We start from the raw sequence: 16,373 nt of genomic DNA on the forward strand, positions 1-16,373 counted from the left end.
TTCTGTTAACAACCTCAGTCATGACACAGTCAAAAACAGGAAGCACTCGGTGGCAGAAGCATCTCACATTTTGCAGCATGTAAATAAAGTACCGGCCCATTACCAGTGTTTTTGTGTCGTGAAAATGAATTTAATTTACACCGCAATGCAAACATCACAAGACAGTCATAAAGTAAGTTACTCTCAAAATATGGATATATATTTTTTAAAAAAAAAAGAAAGAAGGTGTTTGTCACTTTAGCTCTAAGGATGTAAATGTGTATATGCAGTGACATTTCAAGGCTCTTGTTCTCCAAACTCCAAAAACTGGGGAGGGCCTCTTTTCTCAAGAATAATTTATGCGAGTGTCTGTCGGCGCCGGTGGAGTGGGTTTAGGAGGAGGAGTGGCCGAGGAGCTGGCAGCCTGCTTTGCATGAATCGCGGCGGACTCCCGTGTTCAGCGGCCGCAGCTCTTCTATATTTCCTGTCAGTCAGAGCCGAGGAGGCGACGAGGAGCGGAGGAGGCGAGGAGCGGAGGATGGCCGAGAACAGCTCCGAGACGAGCGGCTCCGGCCACCGGAGGTGCGTTTCCCATTCTCCGGCGGAGAGGCACATGTCAGCGGGCGTCGGGGCATCCAAGTGGATCCGACTGAACGTCGGCGGGACGTATTTTTTAACAACGAGACAGACGCTGTGTCGGGATCCGAAATCATTTCTGTACAGACTGAGCCAAGCTGACCCCGAGCTCGACTCCGACAAGGTAAAAGCTAAAGCTAAAGTGGAGCTACACAGCACCGTAGTTAGTTCGTTAACTCCGCTTTATTTTCCGCAACATGACGGCATTTTTTTTTTTTTTTTTTTTTTTTTTTTGTGAAGCAACTAGGATGATTTAATTTAATTAACCACAACCTGAGCTTCGTGGAAATCAGTCCTAACTCGCGTTTCTGTGGCTAGCTAGCGTTAGCTCGCTAAGCTAGATAGATTCCGACAGTCACCTCATGACATTACGAGCCTGCGTGTCTCTCCTCCAGAAGACAAGTCAAATTAATCATCTTTTTATAAAACTGTGGTTTTTTTTTTTTTATTTATTTTTTTTTAGCTGCAGCTTTTTGAAGTCGCCACAGTAGTTGGAAAGTTCCCCCCTCCCCTCCCCAGCTGAGGCCGTTGCATTGCGTTGCACTCATCGGGGTGTCAAATGTCAAACTCACCGTTTGCAGCAGCCTGATTCTTCTCCGGACCTCGTGGAAGACTGAAAAACAAGTCTTATGTAGATGCTGTGTCCCCCATATCAGGCGCGCCGCCACCTAATATTTCATTTGATGCTTTGGGTGGGTTTTAAAGGTGCGTTGTTTCCCTGACATTTTGACAGTCGAATAATCTCCGACGACTGCGTTAAATAGTTTTAACTTTTAATGTGACTGGAATAATATTCCAATCATTAATAACTCAAACAACATTTAATTCTACATCATAATTCCTGGCTCTGCTAGTTACTTTCATGTCTAAGCATTAAGTGCTGTAATTAACACGCAAAAGTACCAAGACTTATTGCATCAATTTGTGCCTCCTCCTCTCCCCTCTCCCTCCTCCTCCCTCGTTTGAGTTTTGTCTGTTCCTTGGTCCTGTTTGCTTGGGAGTATCTGGCCCCCCCATACTCCCGGGGAGGCTCCCCTAAAGAGTACAGGACTCACTGCCAGGTGGGGCGAGGTGCTGCTGTCACCTGAGAGCTTCAGGATGAAGTCACTCATCTCCCTGAATGACCTCAATGCTCTGAAAGCAGGCTTCTCCCTGTTTGTCCATCTGTCCGTGTTAACGGCAGAGTGCGTGTCTCTGCGCTTAAAAGCCCCCCCCAGCACTGTCCAGCACAATGTATTAGTGTCTGTATACATCAGTGTATTGTGGATCTTGTTTTTCATCTTTCATTTTACTGCCCCATTATTCATTGTTTTCGTCTACTTACAGATTTTAATCTTCACCCCTGCCCTGAGTCCGAGGCTCATCTCGTATTTTCATGCAAATATCTTAATCTCTGAATAATCAGCTCACATTTTTGTCAGTTTATCCTCCATGAACAATGGATCAGTCCTTCCCAATCCCTCATCTTAAGTGTGTATCACACTCTCAAGCTATCTCTGTACCGAAAAAAATTTCCCCTCGGGGATTAATAAAGTAACTAACCTAACCTACCTCTCTCCTGCAGACTGTCTGGTTTAAGATCACTTCCACCACAGGCCAGGTTATTTCTTGAAATGATTTCACATGGCACTGTGTCTCAAGCTATAAACGTTGACATGACTGCAACTTATTTACAAGTCAGTTTTTTTTGTCAGACTGACAGATCAGTAAAGAGGTCTGTTTTTGGACGACTGCAGTATTGTGTTTCCCAGCCAAGGAAATGAGTGGTTCAGTTCCCAGTCATGCAGGCTGACGTGCTTCAGCAGGACTCTTGAGGAGAACTGCATTATTCATGTTGTTGACTGGAGCTTGTTTTGCACATTGGGGTAGACTAGGGACAAAGTGGAGGAAGTGCTGTCACGTGGACGGCCATAACTGCGCATGGTCTTGTATTTATAACTTTTTAAATTGTTTATCCCAGAATTGACAAATACCAATCATTGATGTTACTAAATTTTTTTTAAAGTTTTTGTGGCTAACTCGTGCTGCTGGGTCATAAGCACACATTTCTCGCAAAACTGTCAAAACAAGATGCACTTCAATGGGGCATCTGTCCCATCGGCAGACTCCTGCTCTCAAAACGACTCTGCTCAGGACCTCTCAACCACCCAGCTTTCTTAGAGCTGTATACATTTTTCAAGCGACCCCATCACAAAGGATTCTTGTTCTCTCAAAGTCTTATTCTTTTCATATTCATATCCATTTGCTGAAGAAATTCTCTCTGCGGCATGTGAGAGAGAAATATGGCTTTTTTTTTTATGCCGGATTCAAGTTGTATGTCATGCCTGAGCACACTGAGGAGGCGATGTAAATATTTAATGCTGATAGAGTCTCTTCCCGCACGTCTTCTCGCAGTAAGTGCTATTGACAAATTACGTGTGACTCGAGTCTGATTTTATTATCTTTTATTGGTTTAAAGCAACTTAATTGACAAATTCCAGGCACCTATAATTGATCATAGCTTTATGCTGCAGCGGAGTTAAGTGTTGTCAGATGGTATTTTAAGACCAGTCTTTGACCTCTAACTTCTTTTTTCCATCATGATGCACATTTCATGGTCTGTCTAGAGCTCCAGGAGCTTACTTACCTGCCTCATCATTGCAGCAAAGCTTTTAGAGGGCTTAAAAAGGAGCTGCTCATTTAGTGACAGAAACACTCCTCAGTCATAAATTGTTCTGCAAAATGCGCCCATGGTGTTGCCGTGCAGAAATGAGCATGGTCAAAGAATTCACAATAGTCCTGTTCAAATGTCAGTGTCAAACATTTTGAAATATGAGATGGTGCCCCATTATAAAGCCATGATGTGATGCGTGTATTATTTAAAAGATGAAGGTCTATTTGACTATGCTTGTACTCCAGAGGGACTCTTGTCTCCCACTCTACCAGGATCAGACTTCCACTTGGCTAAGTAGCCGCAGTCACGTGACTCAGAAGATCTGCTGCAACATCTTTAAGCTCCGTTTCGGCTGGGGGCTCGTACTCCATCACGGCTTGTGAAGGCAGAGCAGTGTTTGATAATGTCTTCTTTTTTATTCTTGGCCTGAGCAGCACGGAATGGCTTCACTTGATGGTGTTAAGTGTTCTGTGATAGTTGCTGGTAACGGCCCGGTATATTTAATATAAAATGTAGCTGTAAATATCTCCCTGCTTTTCTGCATGCTGGCTTCATGCAAAGTTCTCATGCATGTTGTCCTCAGAAGCAAACATGCAGAGACTTGTTCATATTTGTTGAATTAAGGTTTGACTTTTTAGTGTTTAATGCGTCTGCAGAAAGCCTTGTTGGACATCATGTGCTTGATGGGTGGGTCACTGTGGTATTTCCTGTGAGAGGATATGTATTGTGTGTAGAAAAAGAATGATAAGGTTCTTACACTCCACTTCCCTCTGCTATGAAGCCCGCCCTACTGATTGGATTGGATTTATCTAAATTTGAACTTGTCTGCGGTTTGAATCTAGTCATGGTTATGCCATCTTTGGCTTTCTTTGCAGTTTCATTGTTTGCGCAAGCCTAAACCATAAAACAGTTCATCTAGAAATCGGGATGTTTCAATAGACGCGAGCAGAAGATACAACCCAAAATTAGCTTTTCTAAACCAAACTTGCTTTATCAACAAAAATGACACCTCATTTACGGTCAGCTAGTTTATTCAACCTCTCCTTGTGAACACGAAACACATGCTGGTTGACCGGAAAAACAACAAAACCGGAAGTTACTCTCAAAATATAAAAAAGGTGTTTATGGGAAATGTGTTCTTATCACGACAATTATACTCTTACAGTTGTAAGATATTGTACTTCATTTTTGCGCAGTATATGTTGAAGTAGTAATAATTTATGAAGTGCTTACTTTTACAGAAGATATATATTCCAGTTTGAATTTGAAGCTTTGACACTTTTGACTCAGCAATTGTTTTTTATTTGGAGCCCAAGGTTCTTTAACTTCAGAAAAGAATGAGAACTAAAATATTTCTATAATGTGCCATATACCTATTATCCTAGAGAGCAATTATATATGACTATTTATTTATTACGTAGTAGTTAGAAATTTTTACCAATTCCCGCAAAAGAAAATCACAGCAAATTGCAATGTCATTTGTAAGAAAAAAATTTCACAGTTGCTCAAAACAGCCACAAATTTTGGCTCCTGGAGGGACTGATGCACACCATGATGTACGTGGCACATCTGACCTGTTGTGGGTGGTGATGACACTTGGTTCATGTGGTTAGTTCCATGTAGACCACTCACTTCCGTTTAATTAGTAAGCATCTATATGGTATGACTGCTTTTTGTTGCTTCTCGCAGCAATTTTGTGACTCTTCACAACCTCAAAATTCATGCAGCTAGTTTTGTTCATCATCCGTGGACTGCAACACCGGGATGGTGAGCTTTTTCCGGCTGCACTTCAAACTTTCTAGGTCGATAAATTTTCCTCTAATTATTCAATTCTCCACCTCTTTTTCTGCCCGTCTACAGTCCATCCCAGCAGCAGCAGCCATCCTCCTACTCCGTCACCATCCCCAGCCCTCTGTTTGTTTCCTGGTGCTCCCCAGCCCGGGCCTCTAGAGACACCCAGCCTTTTGTTTTTAATTATGAACACTGTCTTCTTTGTGTACATGCACCCGTGTCGGCGGCCCCGTAATCATCTCCGAACTGGGTCACAGTCACCCCAAGTTCCCCGTAGATACATGTTCACCCAAAAGAACAACTCCACTGAGCTGAGGGGTTTCGTGCAACAGCATGCAGCAAGTTCACAGAAGTGTAGAGAACACGTGCTATCTTTGAGTAGGAGTACACACCATTATTTTTCTGTTAAAGCTGCTGATAGATTTTTACTGTGCGTGTCAAGATTTTTGTGAAGTGCAACAGGCCTTTTTCACAGCAGACATTTTGACTTTCTTATTGCAGGATGACACAGGTGTTACTACTAACAATGGCCGTGTTATCCAGGTCTCCCAGTGTTACAGTGAGCCAGCTTGCATGATACCACAAATCCTGAAACCAAAGCTAGTACATGGAATTCAGCCATATTTGATTTTGTTTGCTCGTGTGCTTTTCTTACTGGGAAATGTCACATTGTCTTCTGAGAAGAAATACTGCACATTGCCTCGTTCAAGTTCAGTCTCTCCAGACAGGGAAAGCATTCTTAAAAACGTAAACCTCCTGCTGTCTGTGTTGGTGGTGTTATTTTTTGATATGTGCCTTAATCTGTTGGGGCTCGTGAATTCTCTTTTTCAAGCATAGATGGGGATATTTTCTGCCTCACCAACTTCTTGTCGTAAGCAGCAGTTACCAAACCGAGCTCTTACAGTCACTGGAGTGAGGGTGACACTAAAGTTGAATAGATATTTGTTGGAGCAGGGATATTGACCGGTCAAACACGGGTGTAACCAATTCCATTTTTAATTGCTGGAACGGAGCCATGGTTAATGTTATAATGGAGTTGTTCATAAAGGTCTACGGATGTGATTTAATGAAGAGAAACAATGGCCCTCTGGTTGTAGCAAAGATTCGGGATCGTAATGTTAATTCAGAAAGCGTAGCTATATGTAAGTTACAGGATTTTTAACAGAAGAAATGAAAAAACTGGTGATGCTCGTCAGGCAAATATGTAGGGGAGGGTACCGGACTTTGATCCTTTTATGGCACTGACCTAATGGCGTTTGTACTATCTAATACGGAAAAAGCCTGGTCATTCGGTGCCAAATTTCAATACCAAGTCTACATCCACATTAACTTGTTTTCATTTTAAAGCACATCTCTTGCTGAGTTTACACAGGAGTAAATCTTATTGGTGTTAGTGAGCCACAGTTTTTGCATACCTAGCTTCTACTTGCGTAGATCACCCATGTAGATAAAATCACTTCAACTCGGGTAAATCTTGCATCAGTATTTAACTCTTCTATCATTTCTAGCCTCATATCTGTCTCAGCTGCTGTAACTGGATGTTAGCGTCTAGTGATAACTTGCAAATGAGGCAACTAAAAAAGATAACAACAAAAACATTTTTGAGGATACCCAGCCATAGGCCGAAATGAGTCAGTAGGTCTTTACTCTCAATACAATACCTGAGTGGCTATCAGCATGATATTTGCTATTTTATCTCCATGATAGAAGAGGATGGCATACGTATACACGAGTATATTGTATAAACGAAATATACAGCTGGACCTTGAAACCTGGAAGTCACATTAGAATGGTAATGTGTTTTAAAAAAAAAAAAAAAAAAAAAAATTGTTTTAATAAAAATGATTGCTGTAGATAACAGTGGCTGTTTGCAAGAAATATAAAGATTTATTACACAGCGGGTTTTTTTTTTTACTATGCAGGGTCGAGTAAAGAGAAGCCAAGTGGTGAAGCTCAACCTGCTACGTGGAAATCAACCATCGTGTACTAGTTGTTGGGTGTTGGCCTTGTCTCTGTCCTCGATGCAGGCCCACCTGTCCGTGTGCTCAAACTTCCGTGACTGTGGAAATGTAAGAAACTGACACGGGGTACTGAGACCAGAATAGAGCTCCATCGGGCTCCGGTGAAGTATTTTTGCATTGGAAAAGAGGTCAACCAGCCAAGAGGGCTCCAAGATTCATTACAAAAGAAAATGCACTGGGACATTTCCTCATTACCGGCAATATTAATGGGTTTTGAGTTGAATCTATTTTTGGACGAGGAAGCTAACTGTGAACGTACCCGTGTCTGTCAGTGAAGGCTTGGCTGTTTGTTTGATTTTTGGTCATGGCCTGGAGTGAGAGACAATATTGCTGTGTTCTTGAGTAAACATTGTCTCAGGTTGCATCAACCAGCAGTGCTGCTAATTTGCCAAGATCGCTCTTGAAGCTGTGTACTTAACAGATGCAAAGTCAAACATCCTGTAGCATTTGAGGATTCGTACAGAATTTGCTTAAGGCCTTTCTTCTGTGCGGAGTATTTTACTAAATGTCATGCACGTTTGACTCACTAAATGTCACATTTGTATCAAAGAAGTTTTAGATGTGTTGGGCAGCTGTAGAAACTGACTTTTTATATCGTGTGCCTTCTATATAACAGACCAGACGAGGCTAATTGTTGGTTGTACGCCAAGGTGCTTCCTCCTGGTCCCCTCGGTGGATTCGGCCCGCTGTTCCAAATCTTATTATGTTCTGCTCTAATTGTTTCAGCCTACTCCTCCCCCATGAGACGAAGACGGTCTAATCACAGTACTTGCAGAAATAGGGAAATACCCAGCGGTTGTAAAGGAATCAGGATCAAACCCAAGGCCTGTGGGAACACTGAAGTGATATCCCAGAGCGGTTATATGTGTGGCTCTGTGTACACATGTCTTCTCAACCACTGTAGAGATTATCAGCACAGGAACTGACCTCGTAATTCTCATCCCTTGAGTTTTGCTCACTGATGTTGTTTTTTTTTCTCGCCCAGATTATGTTTCGAATAAGGTATACGACTGCTCCTAGATAGATTTATTTGAAATGTCCATGCCATTTTAGGAAATACAAATGTTTCATCTGTCGGGGAGTCATAGAAATACAAAATATCTGTGGTTTAGCCCAAAACGAGCATATTTGGACCATATTGGTTTCTTTAAATTGAAAACTGACACTGAATAATGTGTTCCCCCCCCCATCCCCCCAATAAATCTAATCTTGCTACTTTTTTCTTTCTAGGATGAAACTGGTGCCTATCTCATAGACAGAGACCCCACATATTTTGGGCCAGTGCTTAACTACCTGAGGCATGGCAAACTGGTGCTCAACAGGGACTTGGCAGAGGAAGGTAATGTCTCTGTGGAACGTTTATAATGAACACATTGTAAAGAAAGTCCGTTTTCTTTCTCAATATTTCACTTCACAATTGTTGATTGTTGGAAATTGTAATGCTTTAATAACTTTGCATTTCTAACGGCAAATTATTTAAAGGCAATCCATCTGATCTTAAGTGTGATTGAAGGATTTCTATCTACTGAAATACTAAGAGGGTTTTTAATTTGAAATAGATTCACAAAGTGTTGAGTTTGTATTTACAAGTAATGCAGTAACTTTTAACGGGGCAAACGGGAGTGGCTCGGGGTGAGGCTTCGAGTTGACGACACCCTTAAATGTCAACTTTGTACCTTGCATTTGTTTTTATTGGCTTTCTTGCATGACATGCTTTAGAGATGATTGGATTTTCAAGCACTTAAATAGTGTAAATGATTTTCAACAGGATTAAGAGAACTGTGAATATTTTATTCCCTCGCTTGGAGGAAAAAGTGTCCGAGTGCCGTTCCAGTGTGCTCCGCCCGCACTACATCTAAAGCCTACCTGGAAAACCAAAAATTCTTATTCCTGTTTTTAGGTGTGTTAGAAGAAGCTGAATTTTACAACATCACATCATTAATAAAGCTCCTCAAGGACAAGATCAGGGAACGTGACTGCAAAACATCACAGGTATCTAAAGTGAAAGTTACATTGCTTTCTCTTTGAATGTGACATTTCTGTTTATTAAATAAGTGAAGTAAACCATGCTGATTAAAGTTAATGTACTACACAGTGTTATTTCTCTCATGTGATAACCCTTTCAGGTTCCAGTCAAGCATGTTTACCGGGTGCTGCAGTGCCAGGAGGAGGAGCTGACTCAGATGGTGTCCACCATGTCTGACGGCTGGAAGTTTGAACAGGTAAATCTCTTCCTGCAGGGTCACAGCAGCAATACTCCTTTCATGTGCTTCACCCACCCCGCTATGCTCACATTGACCCAGAAAGTCCAATCCTCAATATTGGAAATGGATAAAAAAAAAAAATAATAAAAAAAAAAACGATGTAAAAAAAGCCAAAAAGCAAATCACATCTTTCTCAATGTCCGCATACATGATCCGGGCATCCCTTCTGTGCTCTGATTGGTTGTTGCAGCTTGTCAGTATAGGTTACGGGCGGGCCCACCAGTCAGAGTTTCTGCTGATTGTGTCAAGGGAGGTGAAGGGAGAGGAGTCTGCTTTGCCAAACAACAGCGGAGAGGTGTGTCCCACAAATTTCTGTCCACGGGCTGGTCACTGCATGGTCCCCATGTTGTCCATACACACCCCGTTGGCCATTGTTTGTCCCAAGTAGACACAAGTAGCTGGTGGTTCTTTTTTGAGTTGATTCCTTTCTGTGTTCATTTGTACTGCTTGCTCACCAGTGAGGCTAAGAGAACTTGACATCTTTGTCCTTGTGTGTGATTTTATTTTAATTATTTATTTACTTTTGTATTCATACTGCATTCACAGTTTGTAAGCCTGTCAGCAGTTTTCTCTGTTTTGCGTTGATGTAGCCACTTGGTTGTTTTGGGGCGGGGGGGTTGTAATATAGGACTGGTTGTTTAGAGGTGAAATGTTTTTATTAGATTTTCCGAGCAGGTAATCTAAAGTACAGTCAAACATGAGAAGTGAATAGTCCAGATGAAGGTTTGTGTTTAGCTGAAACTGACAAAGGGTAATGTTTCCGATGAGAATCCACATGCCTGTCTGTGTCTGTGTGTGTTTTGTGTGAATGAATCTCTGAGTTGGAATCCCTGGATCTCCCATCAGAGCTGAAATCCCACTAATCTCCTTACACAGGTCAAATGGGGGAAACTCCTAGAAACACTCCTGATGCAGAGCCTAAAGCTCAACCATCAGCTGGGGAGGGTCTTTTGGAGAGAAGAGCTTTAATGACATACTGCTTTCTTAAACACTATAAATATGAAGAGTTTGCTGTTTAATTGTATTTTACAATTACGATCTGGTGCACGTCGAGTCTTTAGCAGTGTGACGGGCAGAATCCAAGGCAGCTAGCCGAGATTGTCGTTTTTGCTGCATCGATGCCTAATGTTAGAGAGTTCGCTTAACAACAACAAGTCTCTGGCAGCAGTGGCTAATGAGGCCATGCATGTCTGAACATGCACACCTGGGTACAGACAGTATACATGTAGCCTCCAGTACACACACTTAATATTCAACAGCAAAAGCAGATATTTCAGGAAGAGGAATTGCTGATTTTCTTCCTCGTGTTGTTTTTCAAAGTATGCATGCGGTTTTTTTTTTTTCTTTTTAAGGATCTCAGAGACGTCATCTTTTTATTTGTCCTCTTGTGTCCTTTTGGTCTTTAACTGACTTGACTGGGAACAGGAGCAGTAGAAGTTACTACATTACTGTTTGTATGTATTTAAAGGTGTCATTTGTTGGATTTTCTCCCTCCGCTCCTTTTCCTGTTGGACATAATCTAATCTGTGGTGGTAAAAGTTAACCTGCTCTTTGCTATCAGTAGTTTCAGACAATTATGTCTTCCTATGGATGAATTTAGGTTGGCCCAGTTCCTTGATAATGCTGCAGTAAACCCTCATGGTAGACAGAAACATCTTAAAGGATGCAACTCGTATTGATCCCAAATAATTAGATGATGGAAACACTGGAGAAAAATCCTACATCTGCCACCTGAATCATGCTAATAGAATAATCTCAACTCTTGAGTTTAAAAATAGATCTGAATCAGTGGATGGAAGTGAGCATCTTTGTGGTTTGCTCTTTTATTTTCTTTGTTGGAGGTACTGTAGGTTTCAAAGCCACAAGCCTGGTCCTATCAAGTCAGATCCCCCCCCCATTCCCTTCAAATTTTCAACCAGCATGTTTTGCTTCTTGTGTTCAAGTCCCTGCACTTGTGTTTTGTCTGTAACTATCTGCAGATCATCCTTTTCTTGTCTCTTTTATTATCTTTACCTTATTTTGTGGGCACCTGATTATTTTCTGTCTGTGTGACTGCTTCGATAACTCTGTTCTCTGTTTTCTCTGTGAACTTTCTGAATGTTTTATTTTTGGCTCCATGCTGGCATGTCTGCAGGTCCTGAAAATACTGTTTGAATTTTTTTTTTTTTTTTTTTTTTTTTTTTTTATGTAATAACTTAAAACTCACATTTCAATGCAGCCTTAAACTCTTGAAAATGGTTTTGGAGCCTCTAACATAGAATTTATTGGTGTTACCTTTCTATCTTAAATTCTTAAGTGGCGTGCCCCTTTTGCTGTCATTGTACCATATAATTGTGTAACCATGGCATGGTGGGTTTAAATCTGACCCCGGATCTGTTGTGTCATCTCCAAACTATCCCACATTTTATGGCATTCTGCAATGCTTTCTATCTGGTAAAAGCAATAAATGGGAGGTAATGAATCTCAAAGAATTACATGAACATTACGGTAACTCTTGAGAGTTATGTCTGATTGGTAGACCTTGTCCTAGTTTGTCCAAAATACCATCTATAATAAACTTAGATGGCTTAAATTTGAGTTGCAGGACCCTGTAGACACTCTTTGCTCCTTGTTTGGTTTTCAACTTCTTTTACATTAATTCAAGGTCCCCCTACTTTTGTTTTCCCATCATAGTCCAGTTGTTTTTCTTCATAAGGCCAATCCTCTCTGTGCTCTGCTCTCGTGTCTTTCTAGCTGGTCAGCATTGGCTCCTCTTACAACTACGGAAACGAAGACCAAGCCGAGTTCCTGTGTGTGGTCTCCAAGGAGCTGCACAATCAATCATACGGGACAAACAGTGAGCCCAGTGAGAAGGCGAAGGTAAGGGTGTGAGTGTGGGGAAAAGACTCGTTGAAAATCCATCCACAGCAAACATGAGTGAAAGCTGGCCTGTGCTGGATGTTTTAAATGTGGTGCATTTAGGAACCTGCCGCCAGGGGACTGAAAGCACCTCTAGTTTATTGATGAGAAATCCGTATGAAGGAGAACATTGTGAATATTTAGTCCTTCAGTGTGTGTGGGGGGGGGGGGGGGGACTAGACTGTCTGAATAATGACGAGCAAAGAACATAAAATGTGTATTTAGTACGAATTTGGAAACTTTAAACACTGATGCAGTGCCCTCCTGTTAAGATTGAGGCAAAAACAGAACTTTATTAACACCGGCAACAGAATTTACCCACTAAGATTTATGTCATGCCAGATTTGACCTGCAGCCTGTTCCATGCGAGGAGCGTTAAGAGAGCACAGGCCTGCAGATTAGTGGAGCTATTGGAAAAGTCTGACGTTCCTCAAAGGCTTTTGGGAGTGACACAGAAGACACACTCTGAGACATTCAGACTCCCATCAGCTGGTCCATTGTAGGGCCCCCCCCCCCCTCCCTGATAGCAGCTACACGTGAAGAAGCATGATTTTATTTTGCTGATTTGTGAAGTGATTAAAGGCTACCAGTGCATCTTTGATGAACATGTAGAGAGTAGAGATTTTGTTGTGATTTGGTTTTTTTTCCAGGGGCACCATATCTAAATATCGAAGCCAGGTTCTTAATTATGACTAATCTATGTTCTGTGCATTATTACACATAGATTTGGAATCCAAAATTTGCAGTCCTTTGTATCATAGCTATACGCTATTTATTTGTGATAAATGACATAATTTGCAAATATTTGCAACAATGGAACTGAGCTTGCTAGAAAGGTGTCCCTGGATGATATGTTTTGTGGTTTTCTCCTTTTTGAGTTTTGCATAAACACGCTACATGTTGGTTATTGATGTTAATCCCATTTGAACATAATCCATTACTTTTATTTTTCACCTTTTCTCCTTTCCAACTATTTACATCTTCATTCATTTCTATGATTTTACGACCTGCATTTCTTGTCTTCTTCTGTCTTCTGTGCTGTCTGCATGCTGCATGTTACTCAGAGCGAGGACGAAGAGACGGATTATGAAATGAATGACTCTGATTAGGGTTGAGCATTTATGACTCACTGGTGAGCGTTCGACTGCTCGTAGTCCCTCCACCACACCTCCTTAGTTTGTCCCTCTCCCCTTTCCATCGACGCATTTAACACCCTCGTGTGTTTTCAAAGGTGGCTAGTATACGAGATGCTTACACCAAAGTAAAGTGACACAGACCAGGTTAAAAACCGATTTGGCCTTAATCAAAAGGCAGATGACTCCTGCTGAGACTGGACACTTTGCTGCAGGTGAAGATCTCTTTGAAACCAGATGGGTAGAGCTCCATTTGTCTCCGACCCTTGTAATTATTGACGTGCTCACAGCCTTGGTTAATGGAGGGCATGCTGAGTCACCAGCTGCTGCTTTTGACTCATGAGAATGACATTGAAAGGGAAGGGTGGGCTAATGCGCTTTCTCTGCCATTTCCTTGTCAGCAATAGTACATAGGAGTAGTATAATGTCAAGCCACTGATGCATCTGTCTGTCTCCTGGCTTTTAATAATCACAAATTGGGCCTAATGAGGAAAGTTCAGTTTAACCCCCCCCTCCTTCCCCCCATGTGAACAGAGTGCATTGCAGACTCTGGTTTCAGTTTCTTTATATCTACCAGTGCTATATCGCCTCATTTAGCTGAACCACCGCTGACGTTGTTGGAACTACACTTCAAAACAAATGGTTGACTCCAATGTAATCGCACTTAGCCATCATTTAGAGTGGCTGAGCGACCCTTCACGCAAACAGGGTTTCCAGGCTTTAATCGCAGTGAATAGAGAGGTGCAGCCAGGCTAATTCAAGGGTGGTAGGATCCCTGAAATGAACTCTTTGCAACATATGTGATGGTGGCTAAGTGTTAAAGCAAAAATAGGTTCACAAAAAGTGTGATGAACAAGTGTTTCAACATTAAGAGTGAAAAGTCCAGCAGCATGTCTTTCCACTACCAAGGTTCACAAAGTTTCCCATTATGAGCACACTGACTGCTCTCACTCATGCAAGCGTCTATTTTTTTTTCTCTCTCTCTCTGTGCCCTATTCACTGTGCTTGTTCCAACCACCACGTAGTGTAAATGTATGAGTGCTCTTGGTTGAGTGAGTAAGCCCTGTAGCAACAATACAAGCTTCTGCTTGGGGAGGGGGGGTAGTCTGAAACTACTGAGATGCTGGAGACTGTTTAGTGTCAAGTACTAAATGACTTTTAGATGATGTTTGGGTTCACTGTGTAATCTTTCTGTCTCTGCAGATTCTTCAGGAAAGGGGTTCCCGGATGTGAAAAAGGACTCGGTATTATGAGCCCCAGGTGTTATGATGCAAACATATCATCTTTGTGGAAGAACGTTTGGCACAATGGAGATTTAAAGGGGGTTGTGCATTTATTTTGTTTTCCCTCCACTTTGTTTTTATTTCTTGATGTAAAAAAAAAGTCTGTTTACTGACAATTTGTGCCTGTACATTTAAACTGGACCTTTTTTGAATTAGTGGCAAGTTGTTGTTGTTGTTGTTGTTTTTTTTTTAACTGAAAAGGATTTGTAGTCTGCAAACGTTTTATGCTATAAAATATGGCCGTCATCATATTAGGCCAATGATTCACTCAGGGTCATCTGTTGAGTTAACTCTTATATCCTCCAACTCAAAGTTCTGGTAAGGGATCAGTATGGTCTTTATAACTCCCGAGTATCAAACACAAAATCGCTTAGAGATGTCAAGAAGGGAATTGTGCATTTACTTTGCGCATATTAAAGAGTCATGCTTTTAAATATGAAATTTGTCCCCCAAAACCAAACTTCTAAAATGTTGTTCCAAAGGCGGAAAGAAACCGTTTTACGGAGATTTGTGATCATGAGGATCCCGACTATACAACACACATTTTGTCCGATGTGATGGAGGAATCTTTTATTTTGATTAGAACATATTTTCAGAGTACAGGGAAAACTTTAAAGAAAAAAGTCACTGATTTGACTGTAGGTAAAGGGGCATTAGGTGATTAAACAGGGCTTTTATTAGTGTTGAGGAAACGACTTGTAGTGATCAGAAATATGAAAGATCCACTTTAACATGGACTGCGACAACTTTTGAACAGGAAAATCTGCCTGACAAGGCAATGCCGTGAAGCAAGTCACTTTGTTACTCAAAGTAAAAGTACTGTGTACTGCATCTTTCAATCTTAGTAACCCAATTACCCACAGATATGGTCACTGTGCTGTGGGATTAAGTAATACGTTTTCAGAAAGCCTTCTTGCGTTTACGGAGATTAAGAGAGATAATGATTACTTTGGTTCCTGCAAACATGGACTTGTAGTGGTGTAAAACTTTAAAAACGCTCTCTGAAGTACTGGCTGGATCTCTCAAACAATTTTCTTAACTTTTCAGTCAGTGTGAGACCTCATGTTCATAAATCTAAAGTTAACTGCCACTAAAAAAATCAAGTCTTTTAAATGTAAATTCTGTTTAATGATATTATTTTTTTTAAACATCAGTGTCCTCCAATAATGTCCCGTTTCCTGTCAGAAAAAAAAAAAACGTCCTCAGGACAATGGTGACTTTTTTCTTCTTCTTCCCACTGACATCCGAGTTATTGTTAATTCGTTTATTTCGTATGTTTGAGGGAGCATCTTGTTTAAAATCTTTTATTTTGAGGGGAGTATATGCGGTGTTTTGCGGACTGGAACTTTTTGAAGGTAACAGAGAGGGACTTCCTGGTCATATCAAGAGGATTTTGTTTTCATGTGAATAATCCAAATTCAATATTGATATTTAACTCTTAAGAAAACTGCACGTTTTGTACACTGTATAGAGAAACACGGCTTCAAATCGAAGTTGTTTATACTGGATCTTTGAAATGAGAAAATCTTGACAATGTTGACTTCAGTTTTGCTTTGTTTTTACAGGACTTTAGAGATTTCTGAGTTAGGGTTGAAGCAGCTGATGCTGAATACGGTGTCTTTCACTTAGAACATGCCTGGAACATGTTTTGATAACTAATACTAAAGCTATACTTGGCTGGCTATGAAGTTGACTGTTACATTTAAAAACAAATG

General features: G+C 41.1%; 1 protein-coding gene across 2 annotated transcripts; it reads left to right on the top strand.

The window, feature by feature from the left end:
- Positions 1-383: 383 nt before the first annotated feature.
- On the top strand, positions 384-14,925 carry kctd5b (potassium channel tetramerization domain containing 5b). 2 transcript variants are annotated; one of them, XM_069155823.1, is made up of 7 exons: positions 384-739; positions 8,311-8,419; positions 8,981-9,072; positions 9,207-9,302; positions 9,535-9,639; positions 12,078-12,203; positions 14,579-14,925. In XM_069155823.1, the coding sequence occupies exons 1-7, from the start codon at positions 413-415 to the stop codon at positions 14,606-14,608; spliced, it is 885 nt and encodes a 294-aa protein (XP_069011924.1). In that variant the 5' UTR covers positions 384-412; the 3' UTR covers positions 14,609-14,925. The 2 variants fall into 2 exon arrangements, with proteins under 2 accessions (XP_069011924.1, XP_069011925.1); XM_069155824.1 differs by lacking the exon at positions 9,535-9,639 and having other exon boundaries at positions 387-739.
- Positions 14,926-16,373: the final 1,448 nt, after the last annotated feature.

Source organism: Embiotoca jacksoni, unplaced genomic scaffold, assembly GCF_022577435.1.
Source record: "Embiotoca jacksoni isolate LCO1_2020_lvr unplaced genomic scaffold, fEmbJac1.0.p SCAF_20, whole genome shotgun sequence".
In the NCBI taxonomy this organism is placed as follows: Eukaryota; Metazoa; Chordata; class Actinopteri; family Embiotocidae; genus Embiotoca; species Embiotoca jacksoni.

Excerpts from the sequence above, each read along its gene's own strand:
- kctd5b (XM_069155823.1), top strand. The coding sequence starts at position 413 with ATGAATCGCGGCGGACTCCCGTGTTCAGCGGCCGCAGCTCTTCTATAT. Across the intron at positions 740-8,310 it reads CCGAGCTCGACTCCGACAAG|GATGAAACTGGTGCCTATCT; the intron begins GTAAAAGCTAAA and ends TTTTCTTTCTAG. Across the intron at positions 12,204-14,578 it reads AGCCCAGTGAGAAGGCGAAG|ATTCTTCAGGAAAGGGGTTC; the intron begins GTAAGGGTGTGA and ends CTGTCTCTGCAG.